A 24,678-nucleotide genomic window follows, 5' to 3' on the forward strand; every position below is an offset into this window, starting at 1 on the left:
TGTTTGTGGATGCATTTAAACTAAAATAAATAAAAATAATTCAAATTATATTACTTTTTTTTAACTGACAGAGATACCAGAAACACTTTTTTAGACATCTAGATCAATGAAAATTTTTAGACACATCTTTTTTTAATTTTAAGAATAATGTAACACCGCCTCCAGCTGATGATCTTAGAGAAGAGCAACATATGCGCTGACATTAGATCATTCTTTTGTTATGTATCAGTTTTTGATTGAATGTTTTTTTAATTTATTTTTTCATACAGTATATTAGATACAATTGTTGAAATATACTTGTTGCCTTTACAGTGTAATTATTTGTGTTTTTATCTTCATTGTCATGCAGTGTCCTGTAAACCTATCTTATTATGTTCTGTTATGTGCTAAATGGGTTGCTAAACAACCAGAATCAGAATCAGAATCAGAAATACTTTTTTTTATCCCATTAGGTCATTACAGAGCTCTTATAAACAGAATGTAAGAACCTTAAAATATTAATAGAAGAAGGAATATAATGAGATTTAATTACAAATAGAACAAAATAAATATAAAGATCACATAAAATAGAATAGAATAAAATAGTCATAAAGTATATACAGAAGTGCAGAATAGTTAGAGCATGCATGCATTTAAACTAAAATTAAAATTTTGTAAAATTATATGACTTTATTTTGATTCAAAAAGATACCAGAAACACTTTTTTTTTTTTACATCTAGATGAATGAATTGAATTGTATGAATAATGTAACAGTGCCTCCAGCTGATGTTCTCAGAGAAGAGCAACATATGTGCTGACATTAGATCAGGTGGAGAGCACTGTTTTGATAAATATTAAATGGAGGAAAATGGCAATTAATTAATTTCCTTCTCTACGTGTTATTGTATTAGGAACATTTCATAGATTTCTTTTTGTAATTTCTCAGTTTTTTAAGTTTTTTATTTACTTGTTTATTCTCGTACAGTATACTAGACTAATGGTTAGAATGATAGCACTACTTGTCATTTTAACTGTGTTAATATTTGGGTTTTTTTATTTTCGTTGTCATGTACAGAAGAGGCTTAGCCACTGAAAAAATCCAGTCCATTTTTTATTATTCTTAATATTCTGAGATTAAAGTCATAATTCTGAGATTAAAGTCATTATTCTGAGATTAAAGTCTGTTTCTCTCAGAATAATAATAATACAAAAAAAATGGACCTTATTTATTATGATTTTTCCAGTGACCCTAAACCTCTTCCGTAGTCCTGCATTATCCTGTAAAACCTGTAAACCCATAAAACACATTTAATTCTGTCCTGCAGTCCTGTGGGTCAGCTCGTCGTAGTTTCATCAGGCTTGACGAGGAACCGGAAGTGTCCTATTATGGCATGGTGTCTCGCATACACACACTTCCGGTAGGGTGTGAGCGTCAGGAGCCAGGAGCAGTCTGTGTTGGGACTGAAAAGCTTTATATTTGTAGTGTTTATTGTACTTAAGGATTATAGAGACCCTGTCTTCACCCCTCACAGCCTCCTTCAGTCCACCCCTCAGCTCCGCCTGTGAGTTCTTCTTCCTGTGGATTTGATCGCTGACTTTAAACTGCTTCGGTAGAATACGAGGACTTCTCTAACTCCACGGTTTGTGTTCAGGATCAGAGAACTCAGCAAACATGTCCAAGTCTCTGAAGAAGATCGTGGAGGAGAGTCGAGACAAGAACATCCCAGAGGTGGAGATGTGCGACAGAGGCATCTCCAACATGCTGGACGTCCCAGGACTGTGTGAGTGAAAGACTGACAAACACACACAACACTATACTCTACTATATGTCATTGCTTCAGTGTGCCACGGCTCAGATGATCTTTAATACATATATGAAGATACTGTCTTATATGATGATGTGATGCAGCCCAGCTCATCTGTGCTACAGGAAAAACACTGGAAGTATTCATAGATCAGACTTTAAACAAGCTTTCTGTGTTGACTTCAGGTGACAGGCTGTCCTGTGTGACAACATTAAACTCATTTAGCTGATGTACACACACACACACACACATTTTTTACTGTCTCTTGTACTAGAACTAACTTGTCTCTCTTATCAGGACAGTCTAAGACAAACAGCATTTCATTCCACCATGAATGATACATGTATTATTTTTTAATTATAGATATACACTGTGTTCCAAATTATTATGCAAGTTGCATTTTTGTAAATATTTTAAAAATATGTTAACAGTCTTTTTCAAATTAATTAAGAAGTCAGATAGTGAATATATTTCTTCAACTGTGTGGTTAAAATGATGCTTTTCAAAGTACGTGGGCGGTATTTTTAAATAAATGCAGAATCTGCAGAAATGAGTGTGACAAATTATTATGCAAGTTGATGATAAGAGCATATAACTTGTAAAAGTTATTGATTGAAAATAATAATATTTACTACAACTGTAACTGTAGCACTTTAGCTGATTGACTTTTCCTCCATAGAAGGACATTTTTACACCGTCCTGAACCTGTTGGTCCTTTCTGGGTTCAGGATGGTGGAAAAGTTTCCTTCCATGGAGGAAAAGACATTCAGCTAAAGTGAAAAAGATGCTAGTGTTCATGCATGACAGTGCACCGTCACATGCCTCACGTTATTCCCAGGACAGGATGGCATCTCAGGGCTTTAAAGAGGATCTCCTCATGAACTGGCCTGCCTGCTCACCTGATCTCAACCCGACTGAGAACTTGTGGTCAAAACTGAAGAAGATAATTTACAGTAATGGCAAGAAATACAGCTCAAAGAGCCTCTTTGGAAAGACATACAAGGTACAGCTCACAGAGTCAGCAGAGAAGTCATCAGAAACTAAATCTGTTTACAGTGACCTCTGACCCTCACTGAAAGAAAAGGAGGTTATATTGGACATTAGAGAAACATGTCAGATTTGAAATGTTTCAAAGACATTAACAGTTTTATTTTGTATACAACTGTAAAGAAAACTGTTGTTTTTGTTGAAGTTTGAATACAGTTGTAGTAAATATTATTATTTTCAATCAATAGAACGTTTAAAATGGTGCCTAGTTTTTATTTTTATAAGTTATATGCTCTTATCACCAACTTCCATAATAATTTGTCACACTCATTTCTGCAGATTCTGTATTTATTTAAAAATACAGCCGAGGTAATTTGAAAAGCATCATTTTAACCACACAGATGAAGAAATATATTCACTATCTGACTTCTTGACAAATTTTAAAACGACTGTTAACATGTTTTTTGGAATATTCACAAAAATGCAAGTTGCATGATAATTTGGAACGCAGTGTTGGGTAATGCAAAATATAACAACATATATTTCTGAGGATAGCATGCCATCACTTCACCTGGCAGTAAAGGCTCAACATGCTGACAGGACTTGCACCCATGTTCAGGGGCGGAGCTAGACTTTTCAGTGGGGTGGCCAACTGGGGCACTGACTGTTATAGGGGTGGCCATTTGTGGTAAGAACTAGGGGCTTACCCCAATCATAGGAGGTTTTTTCATCTCTAACCAAGATGTGGATCGTGGAGATAACTTCTGATTTGAGGAAAAGTACTAGTAAAAAGTACAATTCTTACATAAAGGTTTTTAACTTTAAAATGTAACCTAACTGAAAGGCACCCTCTAAATCAGGGGTTCCCAAAGTGTGGGTCGAGGCCTCCCCTGGGGGGTCGCGAGACACAAATTGGGGGTCATGAGAGGTCTTCCAGAATGTTTTTTTTAAGTTATCTAAAAATAGAACATTTTACCCATTCTAGTAAAAACATTAACATAAATAGTATCTAACCTTGAAATAAAACCTTGAAAATATGAAGTGCAATGAGTTTTCTGCCTTTCTGTGTTTCCAGATGACTCCTAAGTTTAGAGTTAGTGAACAGTTCATTATCAAAAGCATCAGTAGCAGCAGGTTCATTCATAACAGCACAGGAAACACAGACACATGCTCATATAGGTAGGGTCATTTTCTGCAGACCAGCTAAATGAAGACACATTAAATCACTCTGAGGGACAGTGGAGATCACGAGTCTTTAGCACCTATATTTTGGGGGTCGTGGGCTGAAAAGTTTGGGAACCCCTGCTTTAAATCAGCTGAACTTAATTATTTAAGGGCTCTCAAAGAATATATTTGTCCAGAGTCCTAATTTAAAGTACAAACAGAAGGAAATATTCCACACTGAAATGTAAAGTAGTCTACTGAAGAGGATTAGGGCCACTGAAAAAAAAAAAATAAGGTCAGATATATTTTTAAAATTATTATTCTGAGAAAATAGTCAGACTTCTGAGATTATACCATAGACTTTATAAATAATGGACATAGTATCCGTGACGTCACCCATCTGTTTCTGGAGCGCTGTTTTCAGGCCAATTGGCGGCGGCAGCCATATTGGAAATGTTGAACTCAACATAACTGTTGTGGAGCGATTGTGGCGTAAAGAGGCGGAGTTTGAGCCTCTTCGCCAACAGCTACAGTGTTCCCGCCTGTCAGTCAAGTCAGCTGTGCCTCTCATTGGAAGAATCTTGAAAATTGTCGCGTTAGAACAAAATTCACCCCGTACAGTGTGTGCCGATAGAGAGATGATCTATCCAGACTACACTTGTCTTTTGAACCAGGCTGTAAACATGTTTATTTCTGATGTAAAGATCGTCTTCTTTGAATTGGTGTGTACAGTCATGGCTAAAAGTTTTGAGAATGACACAACTATTAATTTTCACAAAGTCTGCTGTTTCAGTTTTTATAATGGCAATTAGCATATACTCCAGAATGTTATGAGGAGTGATCAGCTCAACTGCAATTCATTGCAAAGTTCTTCTTTGCCTTGAAAATGAACTTCATCACCAAAAACACATTTCCACTGCATTTCAGCCCTGCCACAAAAGGACCAGCTAACATCATTTCAATGACACACAGGTGTCACACACATTAACACAGGTGTGGGTGTTGATGAGGACAAGGCAGGCGATCAATCTGTCATGATTGAGTGACTGGACACTTTAAAAGGAAGATGGTGCATGACACCATTGTTCCTCATCTGTTAGCCATGGTTACCTGCAAGGAAACACGTGCAGCCATCATTGCATTGCACATAAAGGGCCTAACAGGGAAGTTTATAGCAGCCAGTAAGATTGCACCTCAGTCAACCGTCTATCCAATTATCAAGAACTTCAAGGAGAGAGGTTCAATTGTTGCCAAACAGGCTCCAGGGCGCCCAAGAAAGTCCAGCAAGCGCCAGGACCGTCTCCTGAAGGTGTTACAGCTGCGGGATCGGGCCACCACCAGTGCAGAGCTTGCTCAGGAATGGCAGCAGGCAGGTGTGAGTGCATCTGCACGCACAGTGAGGCGAAGACTTTTGGAGGAAGGCCTGGTGTCAAGGAGGGCAGCAAAGAAGCCACTTCTCTCCAGTAAAAACATCAGGGACAGACTGATATTCTGCAGAAGGTACAGGGACTGGACTGCTGAGGACTGGGGTAAAGTCATTTTCTCTGATGAATCCCCTTTCCCATTGTTTGGGGCATCTGGAGGAAGGCTTGTTCGGAGAAGACGAGGTGAGTGCTACCATCAGTCCTGTCTCTTGCCAACAGTGAAGCATCCTGAGACCATTCATGTGTGGGGTTGCTTTTCGGTCAAGGGAGTGGGCTCTCTCACAATCTTGCCTAAAAACACAGCCATGAATAAAGAATGGTACCAGAACGTCCTCCGAGAGCAACTTCTCCCAACCATCCAAGGGCAGTTTGGTGATGAAGAATGCCTTTTCCAGCATGATGGAGCACCTTGCCATAAAGCAAAAGTCAGAACAAAATGGCTCGGGGAACAAAACATTAAGATTTTGGGCCCTTGGCCAGGAAACTCCCCAGATCTTAATCCCATTGAGAACTTGTGGTCAATCCTCAAGAGGCGGGTGGACAATCAAAAACCCACAAATTCTGACAAACTCCAAGCATTGATTATGCAAGAATGGACTGCCATCAGTCAGGATTTGGTCCAGAAGTTGATTGACAGCATGCCAGGGAGAATTGCAGAGGTCTTGAAAAAGAAGGGTCAACACTGCAAATATTGACTTATTGCATGAATTCTGTGTAATTCTCAATAAAAGCTTTTGATACTTATGAAATGCTTCTAATTGTATTTCATTATACCATAGAAACATCTGACAAAAACACCTAAAAACCCTGAAGCAGCAGACTTTGTGAAAATGTAATATTTGTGTCATTCTCATTCTCTCAAAACTACTTCCAGAGCTAGCCTCAAGTGGATCCTCGATGAACTGCAGCTTTAGCACCTCAGAATTCTGACTTTAATCTCAGAGTAATAATAAAAAAAAATATATTTGACCTTGTTTTTTTTTTTTCAGTGGCCCTAATCCTCTTCTGAAGTAACTTTTTGAAACTAAACCCAGATATTTCATTATGGGATGGTTGCTGCTTTATTTCTTAGCTTTCCTGAACGACTGAAGTTGAGGCTGCTGACAGCTTTTCATGGCACTGACACTTTTTCCTTCTTACCTCTCACCTCTCAGGAACTCTTGGTGTTGTTCAGGATAACTCTTCTTTAAATGCACATCTAAAGAGTATTGTTTTGCTCTCTCTCTCTCACGTCACCTGTGCCTCACAAGCATCACTAACAGATATTCTGCTGTCTGTTTACGACACTTTAAAAATCATCCCTCACCGACATCAATAATGATCTATTTATGCTTTTGTCTGCTGATACCAATATTATGCTGATAATACAGTTTATATTCTGTCAGTGTATTTTGGCACCATCTAGAGAACTAATATAAGATAATCTGATCAGGGTCGGGGTCTCGTCTCACCCTGTCAGGATTAAATTTCCCATAACAACCTGCTAAGCATACATTATCCTGCCTATTACCTGGCTACTAACTTTAGATACAAACACGTTGTTAAAACATTGATTAAAGATGATTTTATTGATTTAAATGATTTATGTTTACAGTTTTAAAAAATAGTCCCAGTGATTCCTCGTCAGTTAGTGTTCCAATCTCCAGGTACAGCACACTGTTTAGTCCAAGTATTGTAAAAAGTATCTGACTGGGGGTTGGATGAAATGTTCTTAGGGGGCGATGTGGTCTGGAGACCCTGGCTCATGGCTACAGTTGAAATGGGTTGCTTAGATGTCCAAGCTGTTTGGACTCAAGAGGGTTTATTTCTTGAGACGACAACAACAAACCAAAACTTGAAGTATCTTTAAACATGCTGCTCTGATAGTTAGCATGTTGGTGCCTGTTACTTCCTGTCTCTGTTTCTTGTCTGTCAGTGTTTCTTTAATGTTCATGCTCTGTTGATTTCAAAATGTATTGAACACTTTATAGTACTTGGATGAAATGATACTACTTAAAGGCAAATCTAAATGAATAAGTAATTGTGTACTATAATGTGTTTGTGTGCATTATGTATTATATAACTCTCTCTCTCTCTCAGTACACACACACACACACACACACACACACACACACACACACACACACACACACACAGCAGTAAGCTGCATGAATGAGTTGGCTGCAGAGCTGCACTGACGTGATGTTCTTGGTCGTTTCAGTCACTCTCTCCAACATCACTCAGCTGGTCCTCAGCCACAACAAGCTCACAGGTAAGCTGCTCCTTCACTCCTCTGCTCTCTCACACACCTGGATGCAAACATGAACTGTCAGTCTGTGGGGAAATGAGTGTATCACACTGGGCACGGGGGATCACATGACTATATCTAGCTTTTGGTTACCTTATTTCCTTTTTTTGATAATCACCTTTAAGAGATGACATCATCATAATAAATGATGTAACAGAAATATTGCCCTCCTAAATGTTTGAAATTGATTTTGATAAGGTATAAAAAAAGGCAAAGATATCCAACTTAAGTCCATTTAACAACACATTTTCAAACACATTTATTATCATATTTAAAGTTGTTGTTTTATAGTACAAGAAGAACGTGGCATGAAAATAAAGGACTACAAGAAAGTAAAGGTACCTTTGATTTAGTGCATTAATGCAGTACTTGATACAGGTACTCTCTAACTGTGTCCATAAAGTCTAACTGGAGTTTTTTTACTGTCACATCTTGCACATGTTGTTGATTGCATGTTGAAGTATGATGTGTTCAGAAGCAGTCCAGGTTAAATGCAGTGATGTAGTTGTAGTTTGGACCAGCAGAGGTCACTACACATCCATCCATACACTCCAACTCCTCTGGGTTTGAACTTGTTGTATACATTTAATTTTAAACACAAAGACTGAATGGTTGTGTGTATCACATGCAGTCTCGTGTTATCCAGGGGAGCAGAGCACCTTCTTAAAATATAACTGAACTAACAGTGTACTCAGTTAACCCCTCGAACAAGTTCAGAGTGTTTCTCTCCACTCTCACTGTGACTTCAGAACAAGGCTGTACTCTCTGATGTGGAAACGTGTACCTGTTGAGAACAAGGGAGAAGTTCCCTCGGCTGGTGGTGAAGCTTTCAGCAGTGTGTCTGCCCCCTGGTGGCTGGCTGCAGTATAGGTCAGGACTGTTTTGTGTTCAAGGCCTCTTTTTCCTGAAAAGTTTCTTTTTCGTTAGTTATTAGAGTTTAAAAAACGGGGTTTTACTTCCAGGTTTCCCTTGATTAACAGCCGCCGTAGAGTGAAACTTCAAAGGGCACACAGCGTCTTGTGACGTTACGCTGTAGGGCGGAGCTTATTACAGTGGCTTCACAGGCTCTGGCTGCACAATGGTGGCACCCAGGAGCGGGATTTTTTGCCTTCAGAACCGTACGACAGGAAGAGGCGGAGCAACACTGTCCATTTTTATTTACAGTCTATGGTTGAGAACATGATATTTCAAATTATTTAGAACAGTTGAATGTATATTCAGTCATTGATGTCATGTTCTTCACACTATACACTTATTTATATTGCACCTTTCATACCGACAAGTAGTGCTGGGCGATAATTCGATAACGATACTTATCCTGTTTATTTTTTTTGTTGATATAAATATAAAAAAAATGTTTGATAAAAATTTGCTATAAATAAACCTGTATTTACACCTCCCAACCACTAAAAATGAAGGGAGGCACTAGTGAGCCTTAAACACTTGTTCCCACCCAATATTAGACAGAGGAAGAAGACAGCATTGAGCAGCCAATCATGTGGCAGAGTGAGAGGTAGGCGGGGCTTAAAGATGTTTGAATGCAAACATAGCTGAAAGGAGCGACAGTGACTCTGAAGAGAACTCAAAACCTAGCAGCTCAAAGCAGAGTCATTAGTCTGACACTGAGTCGACTCTGTGTTAACTACTAACTTCATACACTTCATTAAATCTACTTTCAGGATGTGGGGAAAGGAAGAGCACAGAGACAACTTCTGCTGTGAACACGTTTAATGTCAATCAATCAATCAATCTTTATTTGTATAGCACCAAATCACAACAAACGTTATCTCAAGACTCTTTTACAAACAGAGCAGGTCTAGACCACTCTATGTCAAATTATGAACAGAGACCCAACACCAAGACAGGATAAGACTCAGACTGACCCCACCTTAATCCACCATGAGCATTGCACCTCACAGTATTTAGCTAGTTACAGCGGAGAGGACAAACTTCCTTTAACAGGCAGAAACCTCGAGCAGAACCAGACTCATGTTAGACAGACATCTGCCTCGACTGAGTTGGGTCTGGAAAGAGGGATAGAGGAGAATAAGAGAGAGAGGGAGCGGTGATAGTGATGAGACGAGTAGTAGAAGCTGTTGCTGCTGAAGTCCAGCACGTCCGTATCAGCTGGAGTCTGGAACGTCCACAGCAGGAGGACGTCTACGGCAGCTCAGAGGAACCTACGAGACATCCACATCGAGAGATGTCCACCACAAGCGTAGGACAACTGAACACTGAATAACCGTGATGCATTCACTGCACTGTGGGAAACTTCATCACTCTGCCAGTAACTATGGTGTTAGATTTATGTCAGAACGGGCGAGCTCGTTAAACATATACACGAGCGGAGAACAATATTTCACATGCGCAGATATGAACTCCTCCCGTGGAAATTCAACAACCAAGAGGTATTTAGGCAGCTGCGAGCGCGCATAAAAGCACAGGGACAGAGGTAGGGAGTGACACTTGTTTGTGAACAACAATTCGCGTGAGCACAAATCAGCTCTGGGCGGAAAGTTTCTGTCTGCGAGAGCACAGCGAGGACTACGCGGGCGTGCAGGCACTGCTCTGCTCACGAAGCTTAGTAATCTTAAAGAGGAGAGCACAACTCAGAACAATACTCTATAAACTGATACACAGAATACAGTTTGATCTTTGTTGGACATTTAAATCAAATGATGGAAATAACCGCAACCTGAGAAAAATAAGAATCTACAAACTAAAACTTCACAAAAATCTCATCTTCCATTAAAGACCTGCTTCCTGTTAGCACCTTCAGAAATGATGGATTCAAGAAGTTCATCAGAAAACTAAATCCAGATACAAACTAACAAACTGTCTTCAACTTTCACTCAGGAGCAAAAATCTGACTTTACATTTAAATGAAATCATGATTTTATATTTATCCTGATAATTATCCATATCGACTGATATGAAATATTTCATCCTGATAACATCTTTTTCGATATCGCCCAGCACTACAGACAAGCATGCAGCCCAAAGTGCTTCACAAAATAACAGAGAGACAGAAAACAAAAGAATGATAAAATAATGAAAATAAAATCATAGATAAAACACTTAAAAATAAAATTAAAAAATACAGTAAAACTAATAAAATAAGTAAGAGTAGAAATAAAAATAAAAATCCAGTTGAGGTAAAAAAGATCAGATAAATAGAGTAAATAAATGTAGTTAAAACAATTCTATTTTATCAATCAATCTTTATTTGTATAGCGCCAAATCACAACCCACGTTATCTCAAGACTCTTTTACAAACAGAGCAGGTCTAGACCACTCTATGTCAAATTATGAACAGAGACCCAACACCAAGACAGGGTAAGACCTCGACCGAGTTGGGTCTGGAAAGAGGGATAGAGGAGAATAAGAGAGAGAGGGAGCGGTGATAGTGATGAGACGAGTAGTAGTAGCTGTTGCCGCTGGAGTCCAGCACGTCCGTATCAGCTGGAGTCTGGAACGTCCACAGCAGGAGGACGTCTACGGCAGCTCAGAGGAACCTACGAGACAAGGGAGCTCAGGGACTCCAGAAAGGTCTATGGTTAGTAACTTTAATGGGACAGAGAGAGTTAAAGTAAAGGCTGATTTATACTTCTGCGTCTCCCCTACGCAGCAGGGGCTGACACGGACATGAGCCCCACATACTTGTACGTCGGTGTGTCCGTGTCGTGCAGCAATTCTCCTCCGAAAACTTGAGGGCAGTGCGGTCTCTCTGATAGCCGGCCGCCTGCTCCCGGCCCCGTTGTGATCTCTGTTTCCTTTTCCACAGAGATTCAGAGCGTGTTCTGTTAATCTACAGCTGATACATGTTGCTGTTTATCATACAGACATGATTACATGAAGAATAGAGAGGAGGAGATCAAATACACGGACGATGAGGGGCGGATGTCTGGGATCTCGGAACTGCTGTAAATGCAGGAAATACAATGAAGCTGAGTGGACCAATCACACGACTTGTGGTCCGTGTCGATTCTACGTGAAGTTACATTTTGGAGGAGGTGCACGTCAGCTACGTGTCTAGGCCTCTGCGTAGGTACGGGACCTATGAGGACCCCCGCCGTAGGCTACGCCGTTGATTCGACACAGAAGTATAAATCAGCCTTAAGCCTATAGCAGCATAACTAAGAGCTGGTCCAAGCCTGATCCAGCTCTAACTATAAGCTTTATCAAAAAGGAAAGTTTGAAGCCTACTCTTAAAATTCAATCTCTCTTATCACTGTAGACGGTCATGTGATGGTGTGAGAGTAAAAAATCTCATTGAATATTTGATATTCTCCGTTAACATGGAAGCAGAAACTGTAGATTTAAGATTTAAGTCGTTGATGAGTACTGTTGTTTTTTTTTTTTCATTTTCATGAAAGTCAGAGATTTAGTGTTTTGCTCATTCAGTGACATATTTACCTCCTCGTGTGCTTTCTAATCTTCAGCTTGAGATGAAGAGATTAGACACATCTCACTCTGCGGGTTATTTTTAGCCCAGATCAGACAAAATGATGATAACATAATCGGCATAGTTACCCTCCTGCAGGCACTGTCAAGGTATACTCAGAAAGTCCAACCTTTGAAAATAACTCTGACTGTCCCGCCCTGTCAGCTCGCTGTGAGAGCAGCACGCTGTGAAACTATGCATTCAGACTCGTGTGATTCTGAGAGCTTCCACAGGCAGGGTGGAGGTCCGGTACCAAAATGTCTCCACTGTGCTCCCTCCACAAATCCCACACCAACACTAACATCACTGTTCCACCATCAGCCTCATACAGGGCTGCAGGGTTTCTGTTTCTCCAACATCAACATACTCACTTATAATCCAGCAGTTCAAACAAACTAACAAACAACACAGGAGCCTAGATGGAAATCAATATCATATACTGTATGGAGGGCCATATAAAGACTGGGGTTTGTCCACCTGGATTGGTGGTTGTACTGGTCCATTGATTCAGCTCTGGTCACTGGCCCACAGAGACGGGGACAAGCTAAATGAAATTGATTTCTGACATGCCCAGTGAACCAGGGGGACCTTTAAAAACAGTCTTTACTCTTATAAACACAGCAGAGGATCTATCTGCTGGATGTTGTGCTGTAGGCACTGGTCATGTGATCCAGCCTGAAGTGAGTCCCTGTTTTATATGAGCAGATACTGTAGACCAATTGCAGGACCAGAAGGCAATGCATTCTGATATGATGAGCTTTGTCAGGTAGAAACACTTACACACAAGTGTAACATGTCAAAATATTCTTAATATACAACAACACATCAACAATACATTTTCCCATTCTTATATGTGACAGTAAAAAAAATGATCTTCTCAAAGAATATTCAAACAATTCATTTTATTCTTTGTGATTAATCGCAGGATTTTTTTCTGTTGTTTATTTACCTTAAAGGGATATTTCATATGTTTTTAATTCTCATAGCAGCATGGGAGTGGACTAAAATGCTTGCATTATCAATCAATCTTTATTTGTATCGCGCCAAATCACAACAACCGTTATCTCAAGACTCTTTTACAAACAGAGCAGGTCTAGACCACTCTATGTCAAATTATGAACAGAGACCCAACACCAAGACAGGATAAGACTCAGTCTGACCCCACCTTAATCCATCATGAGCATTGCACCTCACAGTATTTAGCAAGTTACAGCAGAGAGGACAAACTTCCTTTAACAGGCAGAAACCTCGAGCAGAACCAGACTCCTGTTCGGCCAGAGCCGACCCTAACCGACTTGGTGCCCTAGGCAAGATTTTAACTGGTGCCCCTTATATTGTAACCAACTCCAACAACCACATCACATGTACAGTCATGGCCAAAAGTTTTGAGAATGACACAACTATTAATTTTCACAAAGTCTGCTGTTTCAGTTTTTATAATGGCAATTTGCATATACTCCAGAATGTTATGAGGAGTGATCAGCTCAACTGCAATTAATTGCAAAGTCCCTCTTTGCCTTGAAAATGAACTTTATCACCAAAAACACATTTCCACTGCATTTCAGCCCTGCCACAAAAGGACCAGCTAACATCATTTCAATGACACACAGGTGTCACACACATTAACACAGGTGTGGGTGTTGATGAGGACAAGGCTGGCGATCAATCTGTCATGATTGAGTGACTGGACACTTTAAAAGGAAGATGGTGCATGACACCATTGTTCCTCATCTGTTAGCCATGGTTACCTGCAAGGAAACACGTGCAGCCATCATTGCATTGCACAAAAGGGCCTAACAGGGAAGTTTATAGCAGCGAGTAAGATTGCACCTCAGTCAACCGTCTATCCAATTATCAAGAACTTCAAGGAGAGAGGTTCAATTGTTGCCAAACAGGCTCCAGGGCGCCCAAGAAAGTCTAGCAAGCGCCAGGACCGTCTCCTGAAGGTGTTACAGCTGCGGGATCGGGCCACCACCAGTGCAGAGCTTGCTCAGGAATGGCAGCAGGCAGGTGTGAGTGCATCTGCACGCACAGTGAGGCAAAGACTTTTGGAGGAAGGCCTGGTGTCAAGGAGGGCAGCAAAGAAGCCACTTCTCTCCAGTAAAAACATCAGGGACAGACTGATACTCTGCAGAAGGTACAGGGACTGGACTGCTGAGGACTGGGGTAAAGTCATTTTCTCTGATGAATCCCCTTTCCGATTGTTTGGGGCATCTGGAGGAAGGCTTGTTTGGAGAAGACGAGGTGAGCGCTACCATCAGTCCTGTCTCTTGCCAACAGTGAAGCATCCTGAGACCATTCATGTGTGGGGTTGCTTTTCGGTCAAGGGAGTGGGCTCTCTCACAATCTTGCCTAAAAACACAGCCATGAATAAAGAATGGTACCAGAACGTCCTCCAAGAGCAACTTCTCCCAACCATCCAAGGGCAGTTTGGTGATGAAGAATGCCTTTTCCAGCATGATGGAGCACCTTGCCATAAAGCAAAAGTCATAACAAAATGGCTTGGGGAACAAAACATTAAGATTTTGGGCCCTTGGCCAGGAAACTCCCCAGATCTTAATCCCATTGAGAACTTGTGGTCAATCCTCAAGAGGCGGGTGGACAATCAAAAACCCACAAATTCTGACAAACTCCAAGCATTGATTATGCAAGAATGGACTGCCATCAGTCAGGATTTGGTCCAGAAGTTGATTGACAGCATGCCAGGGAGAATTGCAGAGGTCTTGAAAAAGAAGGATCAACACTGCAAATATTGACTTATTGCATGAATTCTGTGTAATTCTCAATAAAAGCTTTTGATACTTATGAAATGCTTCTAATTGTATTTCATTATACCATAGAAACATCTGACAAAAACAACTAAAAACCCTGAAACAACAGACTTTGGGAAAATGTAATATTTGTGTCATTCTCAAAATTTTTGGCCATGACTGTACACTTAACGACAACAACTGTTTTACAGGTTTCCTTTGTTTTAAAATACAAATGACCTCTAAAAGAACATTAATGAAATGGTAATAACACGGATATTTAGCAGGAAAATAATTACACAATTTCAAAATACATAATGTAGAAGGATTTATTCAGTCATTATATAATACAATCATTTTCACAGTGCAGACACTTTAAACAAAGCAACTGTCATGTATTAAGTGAAGACTGAAAAGACAGAAGCAACATGCTTATTTAAGCCTAGATCTAATTAAGCTAACAGCTTCCAAAGTGTAAAGAAAACAACAAAACCAAACAAAAACAGGTCAATCATGAACACTTATAACCTTCAAAAATTGTTTTGCATCCCTTTTTTTTTTTAAACCAAAAGTGAATCACAAACTTTTAAATGTTTGCTGGCATCATTCCGCAATTTAATCCAAAATTAAATCAGATAAAACAATATTCTTTTTCCTATTATCTTCAAAATGTTCTTCCTCACTCATTTAGGGTGCAAGCTGCGCCCCTAGCATTTGCCTATACTGCCTGTGCCACGGGCCAGCCCTGGGTTAGACAGCCATCTGCCTCGACCGAGTTGGGTCTGGAAAGAGGGATAGAGGAGAATAAGGGAAAGGGAGCTCAGGGACTCCAGAAAGGTCTATGGTTAGTAACTTTAATGGGACAGGGAGAGTTAAAGTAAGTGATGAGGGGGTTGGGGGGAAGGGGGGAACAGTGTTTCAGTACACAGTTCCCCCGGCAGTCTAAGCCTATAGCAGCATAACTAAGAGCTGGTCCAAGCCTGATCCAGCTCTAACTATAAGCTTTATCAAAAAGGAAAGTTTGAAGCCTACTCTTAAAAGTCGAGAGGGTGTCTTCCTCCCGGACCCTGACTGATAGATGATTCCAAAGGAGAAGGGCCTGATAACTGAAGGTTCTACCTCCAATACTACTTTAAGAGACTTTAGGTAGGACCAGCAGGCCTGCATGTTGGGATCGTAGTGTTCTAGAGGGGCAATAGGGCACTATGAGCTCTTTAAGATTAAGATTGTGTGCAGACCCAGGAGTCTGATGAAAGATGCGATTCATTCCCTGAGGTCGGGAGAAGGCCTGAAATTAAAATGTATTGCAGATGTCCGTAGCTCAGTTTCTCTAACAGCAAACAAAGTTTTATTTCAGCACCTCAGAGACAGTTTCTTTTTCTCAGCATGTCAAAACCCCCAGCGTGGTTAATAACCCTCATATCACAGATGATCAGAGATGATAACAGCCATGTTGGCACCCTGACAGATGTGTGAGATTTTCACTTTCCTGTCTGTCGTGGTTTTATCCAATCAGAGCAGTTTCTGGCTCATCTACAGTTTGCAATGTTTCTTTGGCCTTCCTCCTGGCAGTGGTTTTGGTGCGATGTGTTGGGTTTTGGTCGGCAGACTTTTGAAAGGAGAGTCCTGGTGATGAATCGAGTGTCTTTGAGTTAATTCTGTTACTTTTCCTCAAACTCAGAAGGAGCTGATGCTTGAAATGTATCACAGACTGGAAGTGTCTTGAGGAAGGCTGTTTTTGGAGCCTCCACAGCTCATTAGGGTGTTATCAGGACATAAAGGAAAAGTGTATCCAGGTCTATGATAAGCATGTGGTAGGCATGTTCAGCTCACCTGATTTGCTGGTGGATTCTTGGGTCTACGTGTGGATTCTTCAGCTTTGTAGAAGCTTGGAGGCCACCTTGTCCTTGTGTAAGCCCAGGATTTTCTGGAGTGAAGAATCACATGTAATAATGCGGCATTCTCGTAAACAACTCAGGCTTGATGTCTGCTAAGAGACATGACTCAGGACACCCAGGACACCAGTACATATCGATGATTATCACAATAAATATCAAATCATTATTTCATTTAAATGTAAAGTCAGGTTTTTGGTCCTGTGTGAAAGTTGAAGACAGTTTGTTAGTTTGTATCTGGATTTAGTTTCTGATGAACTTCTTGAATCCATCATTTCTGACGGTGCTAACAGGAAGCAGGTCTTTAATGTTAGATGAGATTTTTGTGAAGTTTTAGTTTGTAGATTCTTATTTTTCTCAGGTTGAGGTTATTTCCATCATTTGATTTAGATTTACAACAAAGATATATCAAACTGTATTCTGTGTATCAGATTATAGAGTATTGTTCTGAGTTGTGCTCTCCCCTTTAGGATTGCTAAGGGTTAGGGCTCAACGATATGGACAAAATTTCATATCTCGATATTCATACCAGATATCTCGATATCGATACGATACAATATGACTATGGGTTCAGTGAAAACTAAGCATTTTTCAGAATTCTCTCTCTCTCTCACACACACACACACCCACACACAGAGACATACACACACACACCCTGTCTCTCTCTCTCGCCCTCTTCTAAACAAAGTTATTAAAATAAACATAGTTAAACGTACCTATCACCAGGTAAAGCCTGTGTCCAAAGCACTGAAGCTGCGTCCAGCCATTCACCTCCAAAGCCTTTATCATGATGGATCATGCGTTATCGGTGGTCACGCAAACCTGTTGGTCCTCCTTCAAATCCCAGTCCGCTAATGCACCTCTTATCTCATGTGCTATATTATCCCAGTATGCTCCCCAGGGAAGAAGGACGTCTGCAGACATCGGGTCTTGAGTTCGAAGTTTGTTGTTATAGAATGGACTGTTAAACTGATGTAAGGTTGGGTCGTCCGGCTCAACCACAGGTCCGTGGTTGTGTCAAAATGATGGATTTCACGGAGCTGGGATTAAACTTTCCTTTTACATTGGTTGTAGAGTTTGGGAACGGTCACTAGATTAAAATATGTTCGGGATGGTATTTTGTAACGCCTGTCCAGCGTCCGAACCATTTTCTGAAAACTGTTTCTTCAGTTTCTCTTTTGGTTTCCCAGCTGTGTGTAGCGTATGTGTGAGTGTGTGTCTCCGTCTCCCTCACGCCCTCCCTCTGATGTTTGTCATTGGCTGGCTTCAGCTGTCAATCAACGGCAAGCATGAAATGAGGTTTGTGGTTGGCTGGCCTTAGCTGTACATGTTAGGGCAAGCATACATGCAGGGCAAGCGGGGAAAATCTCGTTGATATCGTTGATTTTGCGAAATGAATATCTTGAATGTTCATATCGCGATATCGATAAGATAACCATATATTGTTCAGCCCTACTAAGGGTAACAGGCAGAGTGACGTAGTTTCCCACAGGGCAGTGAATGCATCACGGTTATTCAGTGTTCAGTTGTCCTACGGTCGTGGTGGACATTAAACGTGTTCACAGCAGAAGTTGTCTCTGTGCTCTTCCTTTCCCCACATCCTGAAAGTAGATTTAATGAAGTGGATGAAGTTAATAGTTAACACAGAGTCGACTCAGTGTCAGACTAACGACTCTGCTTTCAGCTGCTAGGTTTGGAGTTTTCTTCAGTGTCACTGTCGCTCGTCTCAGCTGTGATTACATTCCGCGCCAAACGTCTTTAAGCCCCGCCTACCTCTCACTCTGCGACATGATTGGCAGTTCAATGCCTTCTTCTTCCTCTGTCTAATTTTGGGTGGCAACTTGCATTTAAGGCTCATTAGCGCCCATTTTCCAGTGGTTGGGGGGTGTGTAACGAAGAGCCTTCGTTACTCATGACGGACGGCTGTTGTATTGTAAATATTGCACAAGGGTTTGGGCTCACGGCACTTTAATAAGCAACACAGTATTGATGGCACTTTGCACTTTATTAGCGATCTTTGCACAGTACATTTGCACATTGCTTATTTGCACATTTGTTGTTGTTATTTATTGATTAAGGAATTAAGCTGGAGTTAGGCAAACCATAATGCGTGGTTGAGGTGTAGTTGTCCGGGGGTTGCCGGCGTGGGGGCGCTGCTCCACCTGAAGAAGAGAGGAGAGTTAGAAGGTTCCGCGAGACGATGTTTAACGTCAGCACTAAGTAATCATGTGTGCAGTGTTTAGGAATATGTGCGGTTGTATTAACGTTAAAATGTACCAGGGCAGTAGTGCAAATAGGTCGAAATTGTTTGTTTGACTTACCTGGAGTTGCTGTTCTGTGTCCGCTCCAGGGTGTTCCGGTTAAAAGATTCCCCCGAGGAACGGACACCCAGATAAAGGTTCCGGGGTGGGACCAGAGCACAAATTGGTCAGGGGGGAGTCTGAATTTGGCGGTGCAGGGGAATTAATTAAAGGGCATGTTTTAGATGTATTTTAGGAAATGTGGGAATTATGAAATGTGGTTAATATTGTGGACATAAAGTCAGAAACAGGGGAAGGGGTCTAAGTTAAGGGAGAGCAGAATAAATAATTTGTGAACACCTCCAGATGGTTTGGTCCAGGAGGCCAATTAGTGCCACACTATAAAAGGTGCCAGGTATAATCTGTCTGTGTCGTTGTTGGTTGGTGTCTGATGTCACTGTGGCTGTCTGTTCATAAACCCGTATGTGGTACACCTGAACCACCGCCTGTGATTTTGTTCGTCATGCCAACTGTATCATCCAGCCGCTAAAGGGTCATTCTAACAGGGTGTAATTACAGGTTTATTTATATTGAATTTTTATTTAACATTTGTCATTTGTATATAAAGATAATTATCGTCATCTAATTATCGCCCAGCCCTACTACTATCTATGGTTGAACTAAGGCTGAATATAAAACGATGAACTGGCACTACCATGGGAGACGTAGAACACCAAAAACTGACGGCGCCACATGGGAGTGGAAGTTTCTGCCTGCACCACAATTACATCAAAGTCAGCCTCCGTTCCCAGAGGCATAAATATTATAGGCGGTTAATGATGGCACTATTGAACACTTTTATAAATGTGCTGTTTGCTCTCACAGGCTCATCTTTGATTTCAGTTTTTCATCTTAAGGACAAAAGTAAAGAACAAGAAGAACATTTATTAAAGAGTCATTAAGCTACAGCTTTCAGATACTCCGTTTTTGTGGCGGTCCATGTCTGAGTATCGTCTGTGTCAATCAGTTTCTTAATTTATACAGAATGCATTTTATATCTTAATAAATAACAGCTTAAAAAAGTATTTCTTGTGATCCTCCAAACACACACACACACACTCAGCTGCAGGTCCAGCTGATATATTATCAGTATGCCAAGACCTCACTTCCCCACCACAGATTCTCCTCGCAGCATTCAGGTCAGGGCATGGTTGGTTTACGTTTCTCCTCTTCCTCCCGTTGCCCTTATCTCTTTCTCTCACCATTGATCTTCCTGATAATCCGATAAATGTCCTGCTCTGTGTTATCAGCTCATTGATCTGTGTCCGCCTCTGTGACCACAGACCACGGGGGAATGAAACTGCTGAAGGAAATGAAGAAACAAGATGCAATATGCTGCCTTCTAATGCTAGAGAGCCGTTAATGTGGTTAATTACATGCGGTTTGTCAGACCTTTACAGCTTATGATGATGATGAGCTGGTTAACAGGCACTGGGGCTCCAGCTAACCACACTGTGTAAATATTACTAATGTCTCTTTTCTCTTGGTGTTTTCCAGCGGTGCCTGCTAACATCTCTGAGCTGAAGAACCTGGAGGTCTTAAACATGTTCAACAACCAGATTGAAGAGCTGCCAACTCAGATCAGCAGCCTTCAGAAGCTGAAACACCTCAACCTCGGGTGAGCGCCCCTCACTTCTGAAACAGTGTGTAAATGTTTGACTTCCCCCGAGAAGCCTCAATGGGCTGGAGGATATTCTTAGCATCCACATCATAAAGTGTGCACATGCAGAGCTCACATTTCAGAATGTGCTAAAACAAGTGAGGCTAATTAACTCACAGGCATCATGTTACACATTTTGTCTGCTTCAGTCAAAAAAGAAAGCTTTTGGTTCATGCATTAAAAAACAAAGTCAGTGTCTAAATGTAGGAGAGTGAAAGTATTCAGCACTCATAGTGTGTTTATTAAATGCTTATATATCCATGATAGTGGATAACTTAGTTGCTTCTTGTTTATTTCCTCCTGCCTGGAGGTCTGGAAAGTCTACTGTCTAATATTACATTCCCACACACACAGACACACACACACACACTCAACCCCAATTCACACAGGATGCGCTGCGTTGCATTACGGCTGCGCAGTGTGTTTGCTCCGTTCAACGGCTGTGTGGAGCGTAGCGTGTTTGGAGTGTAGCTCCAGCTCAGAGCAGGCAGGATCAGCTGGGCCCAGTATAGAGAGAACGACATACAAACAACAGGTTACAGAGCCTTTCTGGGGTTGACTAATTTTGAGTATTCTGTTACTTTGTGCTTTAATCATCACTGAGTATGCTGCATAACTATAAAGTTTAGTTTCTGCAGGTTTAGATTAATATGAATAATTCAGCTCTATTATGTTGCCCTTTTACCTTCTGACACAGTGATCTTATCTTAAAGTCCTGTTACCTTCTGACACAGTGATCTTATCTTAAAGTCCTGTTACCTTCTGACTCAGTGATCATCTTAAAGTCCTGTTACCTTCTGACACAGTGATCATCTTAAAGTCCTGTTACCTTCTGACACAGTGATCATCTTAAAGTCCTGTTATCTTCTGACACAGTGATCATCTTAAAGTCCTGTTACCTTCTGACACAGTGATCATCTTAAAGTCCTGTTACCTTCTGACACAGTGATCTTATCTTAAAGTCCTGTTACCTTCTGACACAGTGATCTTATCTTAAAGTCCTGTTACCTTCTGACACAGTGATCTTATCTTAAAGTCCTGTTACCTTCTGACACAGTGATCTTATCTTAAAGTCCTGTTACCTTCTGACACAGTGATCATCTTAAAGTCCTGTTATCTTCTGACAGTGATCATCTTAAAGTCCTGTTATCTTCTGACACAGTGATCATCTTAAAGTCCTGTTATCTTCTGACAGTGATCATCTTAAAGTCCTTTTACCTTCTGACACAGTGATCATCTTAAAGTCCTGTTACCTTCTGACACAGTGATCATCTTAAAGTCCTGTTACCTTCTGACACAGTGATCACCTTAAAGTCCTGTTACCTTCTGACACAGTGATCATCTTAAAGTCCTGTTATCTTCTGACAGTGATCATCTTAAAGTCCTGTTACCTTCTGACACAGTGATCATCTTAAAGTCCTGTTACCTTCTGACACAGTGATCTTATCTTAAAGTCCTGTTACCTTCTGACACAGTGATCTTATCTTAAAGTCCTGTTACCTTCTGACACAGTGATCTTATCTTAAAGTCCTGTTACCTTCTGACACAGTGATCTTATCTTAAAGTCCTGTTACCTTCTGACACAGTGATCATCTTAAAGTCCTGTTATCTTCTGACACAGTGATCATCTTAAAGTCCTGTTATCTTCTGACAGTGATCATCTTAAAGTCCTGTTACCTTCTGACACAGTGATCATCTTAAAGTCCTGTTATCTTCTGACACAGTGATCATGTTAAAGTCCTGTTATCTTCTGACAGTGATCATCTTAAAGTCCTGTTATCTTCTGACAGTGATCATCTTAAAGTCCTGTTACCTTCAGACACAGTGATCATCTTAAAGTCCTGTTATCTTCTGACAGTGATCATCTTAAAGTCCTGTTACCTTCTGACACAGTGATCATCTTAAAGTCCTGTTACCTTCTGACACAGTGATCATCTTAAAGTCCTGTTACCTTCTGACAGTGGTCATCTTTAAGTCCTGTTATCTTCTGACACAGTGATCTTTTTTTTATTTTTATTTTTTCTATCATTTTATTTTATTGAGTGTGCAGGTCCAAATACATCAGTACATCCTGTGATTCAAATAATTAGTCGTCTTGATTCCAAAGAATAAAAAATAAAATAAAAATAAAAACACAACAAACAAGCAAAAGACAGAAACAAGACAAAGAAATCAAATTTCATTTCATAGATCCTGTGTTGTTCATTCACATTACAGGTATGTGAATTTGGTCTCACAGGTAGTGGGTATCCCTTACACCCACTCTGACATGTTTACACTTGTCCACCATACACCTTCACCGACATATAGACTCACACCAACACCAACACCAATACCAACACCCACCCACACCCACACACCCACACACCCACACACCCACACACCCACACACACACACACACACACACACACACACACGCACGCGCTAATACAACAAGTCTGAGGGGGGTTCCTTAAAGTTTATGGTACTCTCATGTGACTTTGTGGCTTCTCTCGTCTACAGAGCTTCATAAATCTTGCTCCATATACTGTCAAGTAGTTTTCCTTTATTGCTGTCCTCCGATATTGTCCTTTCAATACTCAAATAATATTTCATGAGTGATTTCCACATTTGAAGCGTAGGTGCTTCCTTATTTTTCCAATTTTTCAAAATAAGTTTCTTAAAAACTAATGATAAAAACAGAATGTGTCATCCAGACGGGTGTCTCATTTTGCCACAGTTTTGGAAAATACAAACTCAACTTTGTAATCACATATATTAGACATCCATTTTTCAATATCATTCCAAGTTTTCCTAATTTTGGCACAATACCAAAAAGCATGTATGAGGGAGTCGCTGTGGGAGTTACATTTTAAACATCTCTCTGAGCAGCTGGGGTCAAATGTATGAATTTTATCTCTACTATAATACATTCTTGTCATTAACTTATACTGGATTAGGTGCAGATTTTCATTAGTGCTTATGTTATATGTTAGTTTTAAACAATCCTTCCATTTTGTTTTTGCATCTACAGTGTTGAGATCCTCATTCCACTTATCATATAACTTTTGTAACAGTTCTTCGTTGCTTTTGGCCCTGATAAGAATATTATACACAGCACCTACTAGTCTTTTCTTTTTATTTTTTTTGTTTAAAATTTCCTCTAATTCTGTTGATATTCCATTTTCAAGGTTGAGGTTTCCTGTTATCCAGTTTTTCAATTGTAAATACTTAAAAAATTGAGTGTCTATTAGTTGATATTTAGACTTCAGTTCTTGAAAGGAAAGAACACAATTTTGGTTTATAATGTCTGATAAATTCTGAATTCCACAGTTAATCCACGTCTCCCAATGGAGCTGGGAGTTTTGAATAGTTATGGATGGGTTATTCCAAATTTTAATGTGTTTCGGGACTCCTATTTCTTCCCCTATTCTTTTTTTTATTTTTTCCAAACATTTATAGTACTGTTAATTACAAAATTTACTGCTTTCATTTTGTGATTGGGAAAAAGAGCTAAAAGTAAGTTGTTGGGCTGTAACTGTTGATTTTCTATATCTATCCAAGGCTCCTTGTTTGTGTGGTTTATCACCTGATCAATATAAAACACCTGAGCTGCACTATGATACAGTTCTAAGTCGGGTAGATCAAGGCTTCCTTCTTCTTTTGGGTAGTGCAATATTTTTCTCTTCAGTCTGCAAGCTTTCTTAGCCCAAATAAAGGATGACAGGAGAGAGTTCACTTCTTTGAAAAAATATGTTGGAGGAGTAATAGGTATTGTCTGAAACACAAACAGAAATGTTGGTAACCACATCATCTTAAAGAGATGTATTCTACCTATTTAATTTATCTTCAAATCACACCACCTGTCCAAGTCTTTTTTCAGGTCTTTAACTAATGGGAGGTAATTGTCCTTGTATAGCTGGAGCTTGTCTGCACTAATATAACAACCAAGATATTTAATATTCCTTGTTTGTACTTTAAATTGCTTTAGCTTTCCCAAAT

The 24,678-nt window shown here is 40.3% G+C and overlaps 1 protein-coding gene across 1 annotated transcript in view; it reads left to right on the forward strand.

Moving 5' to 3' along the window:
- Positions 1–1,372: 1,372 nt before the first annotated feature.
- Positions 1,373–24,678, forward strand: part of rsu1 (Ras suppressor protein 1) — a 75,260-nt gene continuing 51,954 nt past the window's right edge. The window contains exons 1-4 of the mRNA XM_034706362.1: positions 1,373–1,542; positions 1,633–1,761; positions 7,561–7,611; positions 20,534–20,654. Of these exons, the coding sequence (XP_034562253.1) occupies positions 1,653–1,761; positions 7,561–7,611; positions 20,534–20,654 (281 nt within the window). The 5' untranslated portion in view covers positions 1,373–1,542; positions 1,633–1,652. The remainder of the gene's footprint in view (positions 1,543–1,632; positions 1,762–7,560; positions 7,612–20,533; positions 20,655–24,678) is intronic.

The sequence above is a fragment of the Notolabrus celidotus genome, chromosome 17, assembly GCF_009762535.1.
Source record: "Notolabrus celidotus isolate fNotCel1 chromosome 17, fNotCel1.pri, whole genome shotgun sequence".
Taxonomy (NCBI): Eukaryota; Metazoa; Chordata; class Actinopteri; order Labriformes; family Labridae; genus Notolabrus; species Notolabrus celidotus.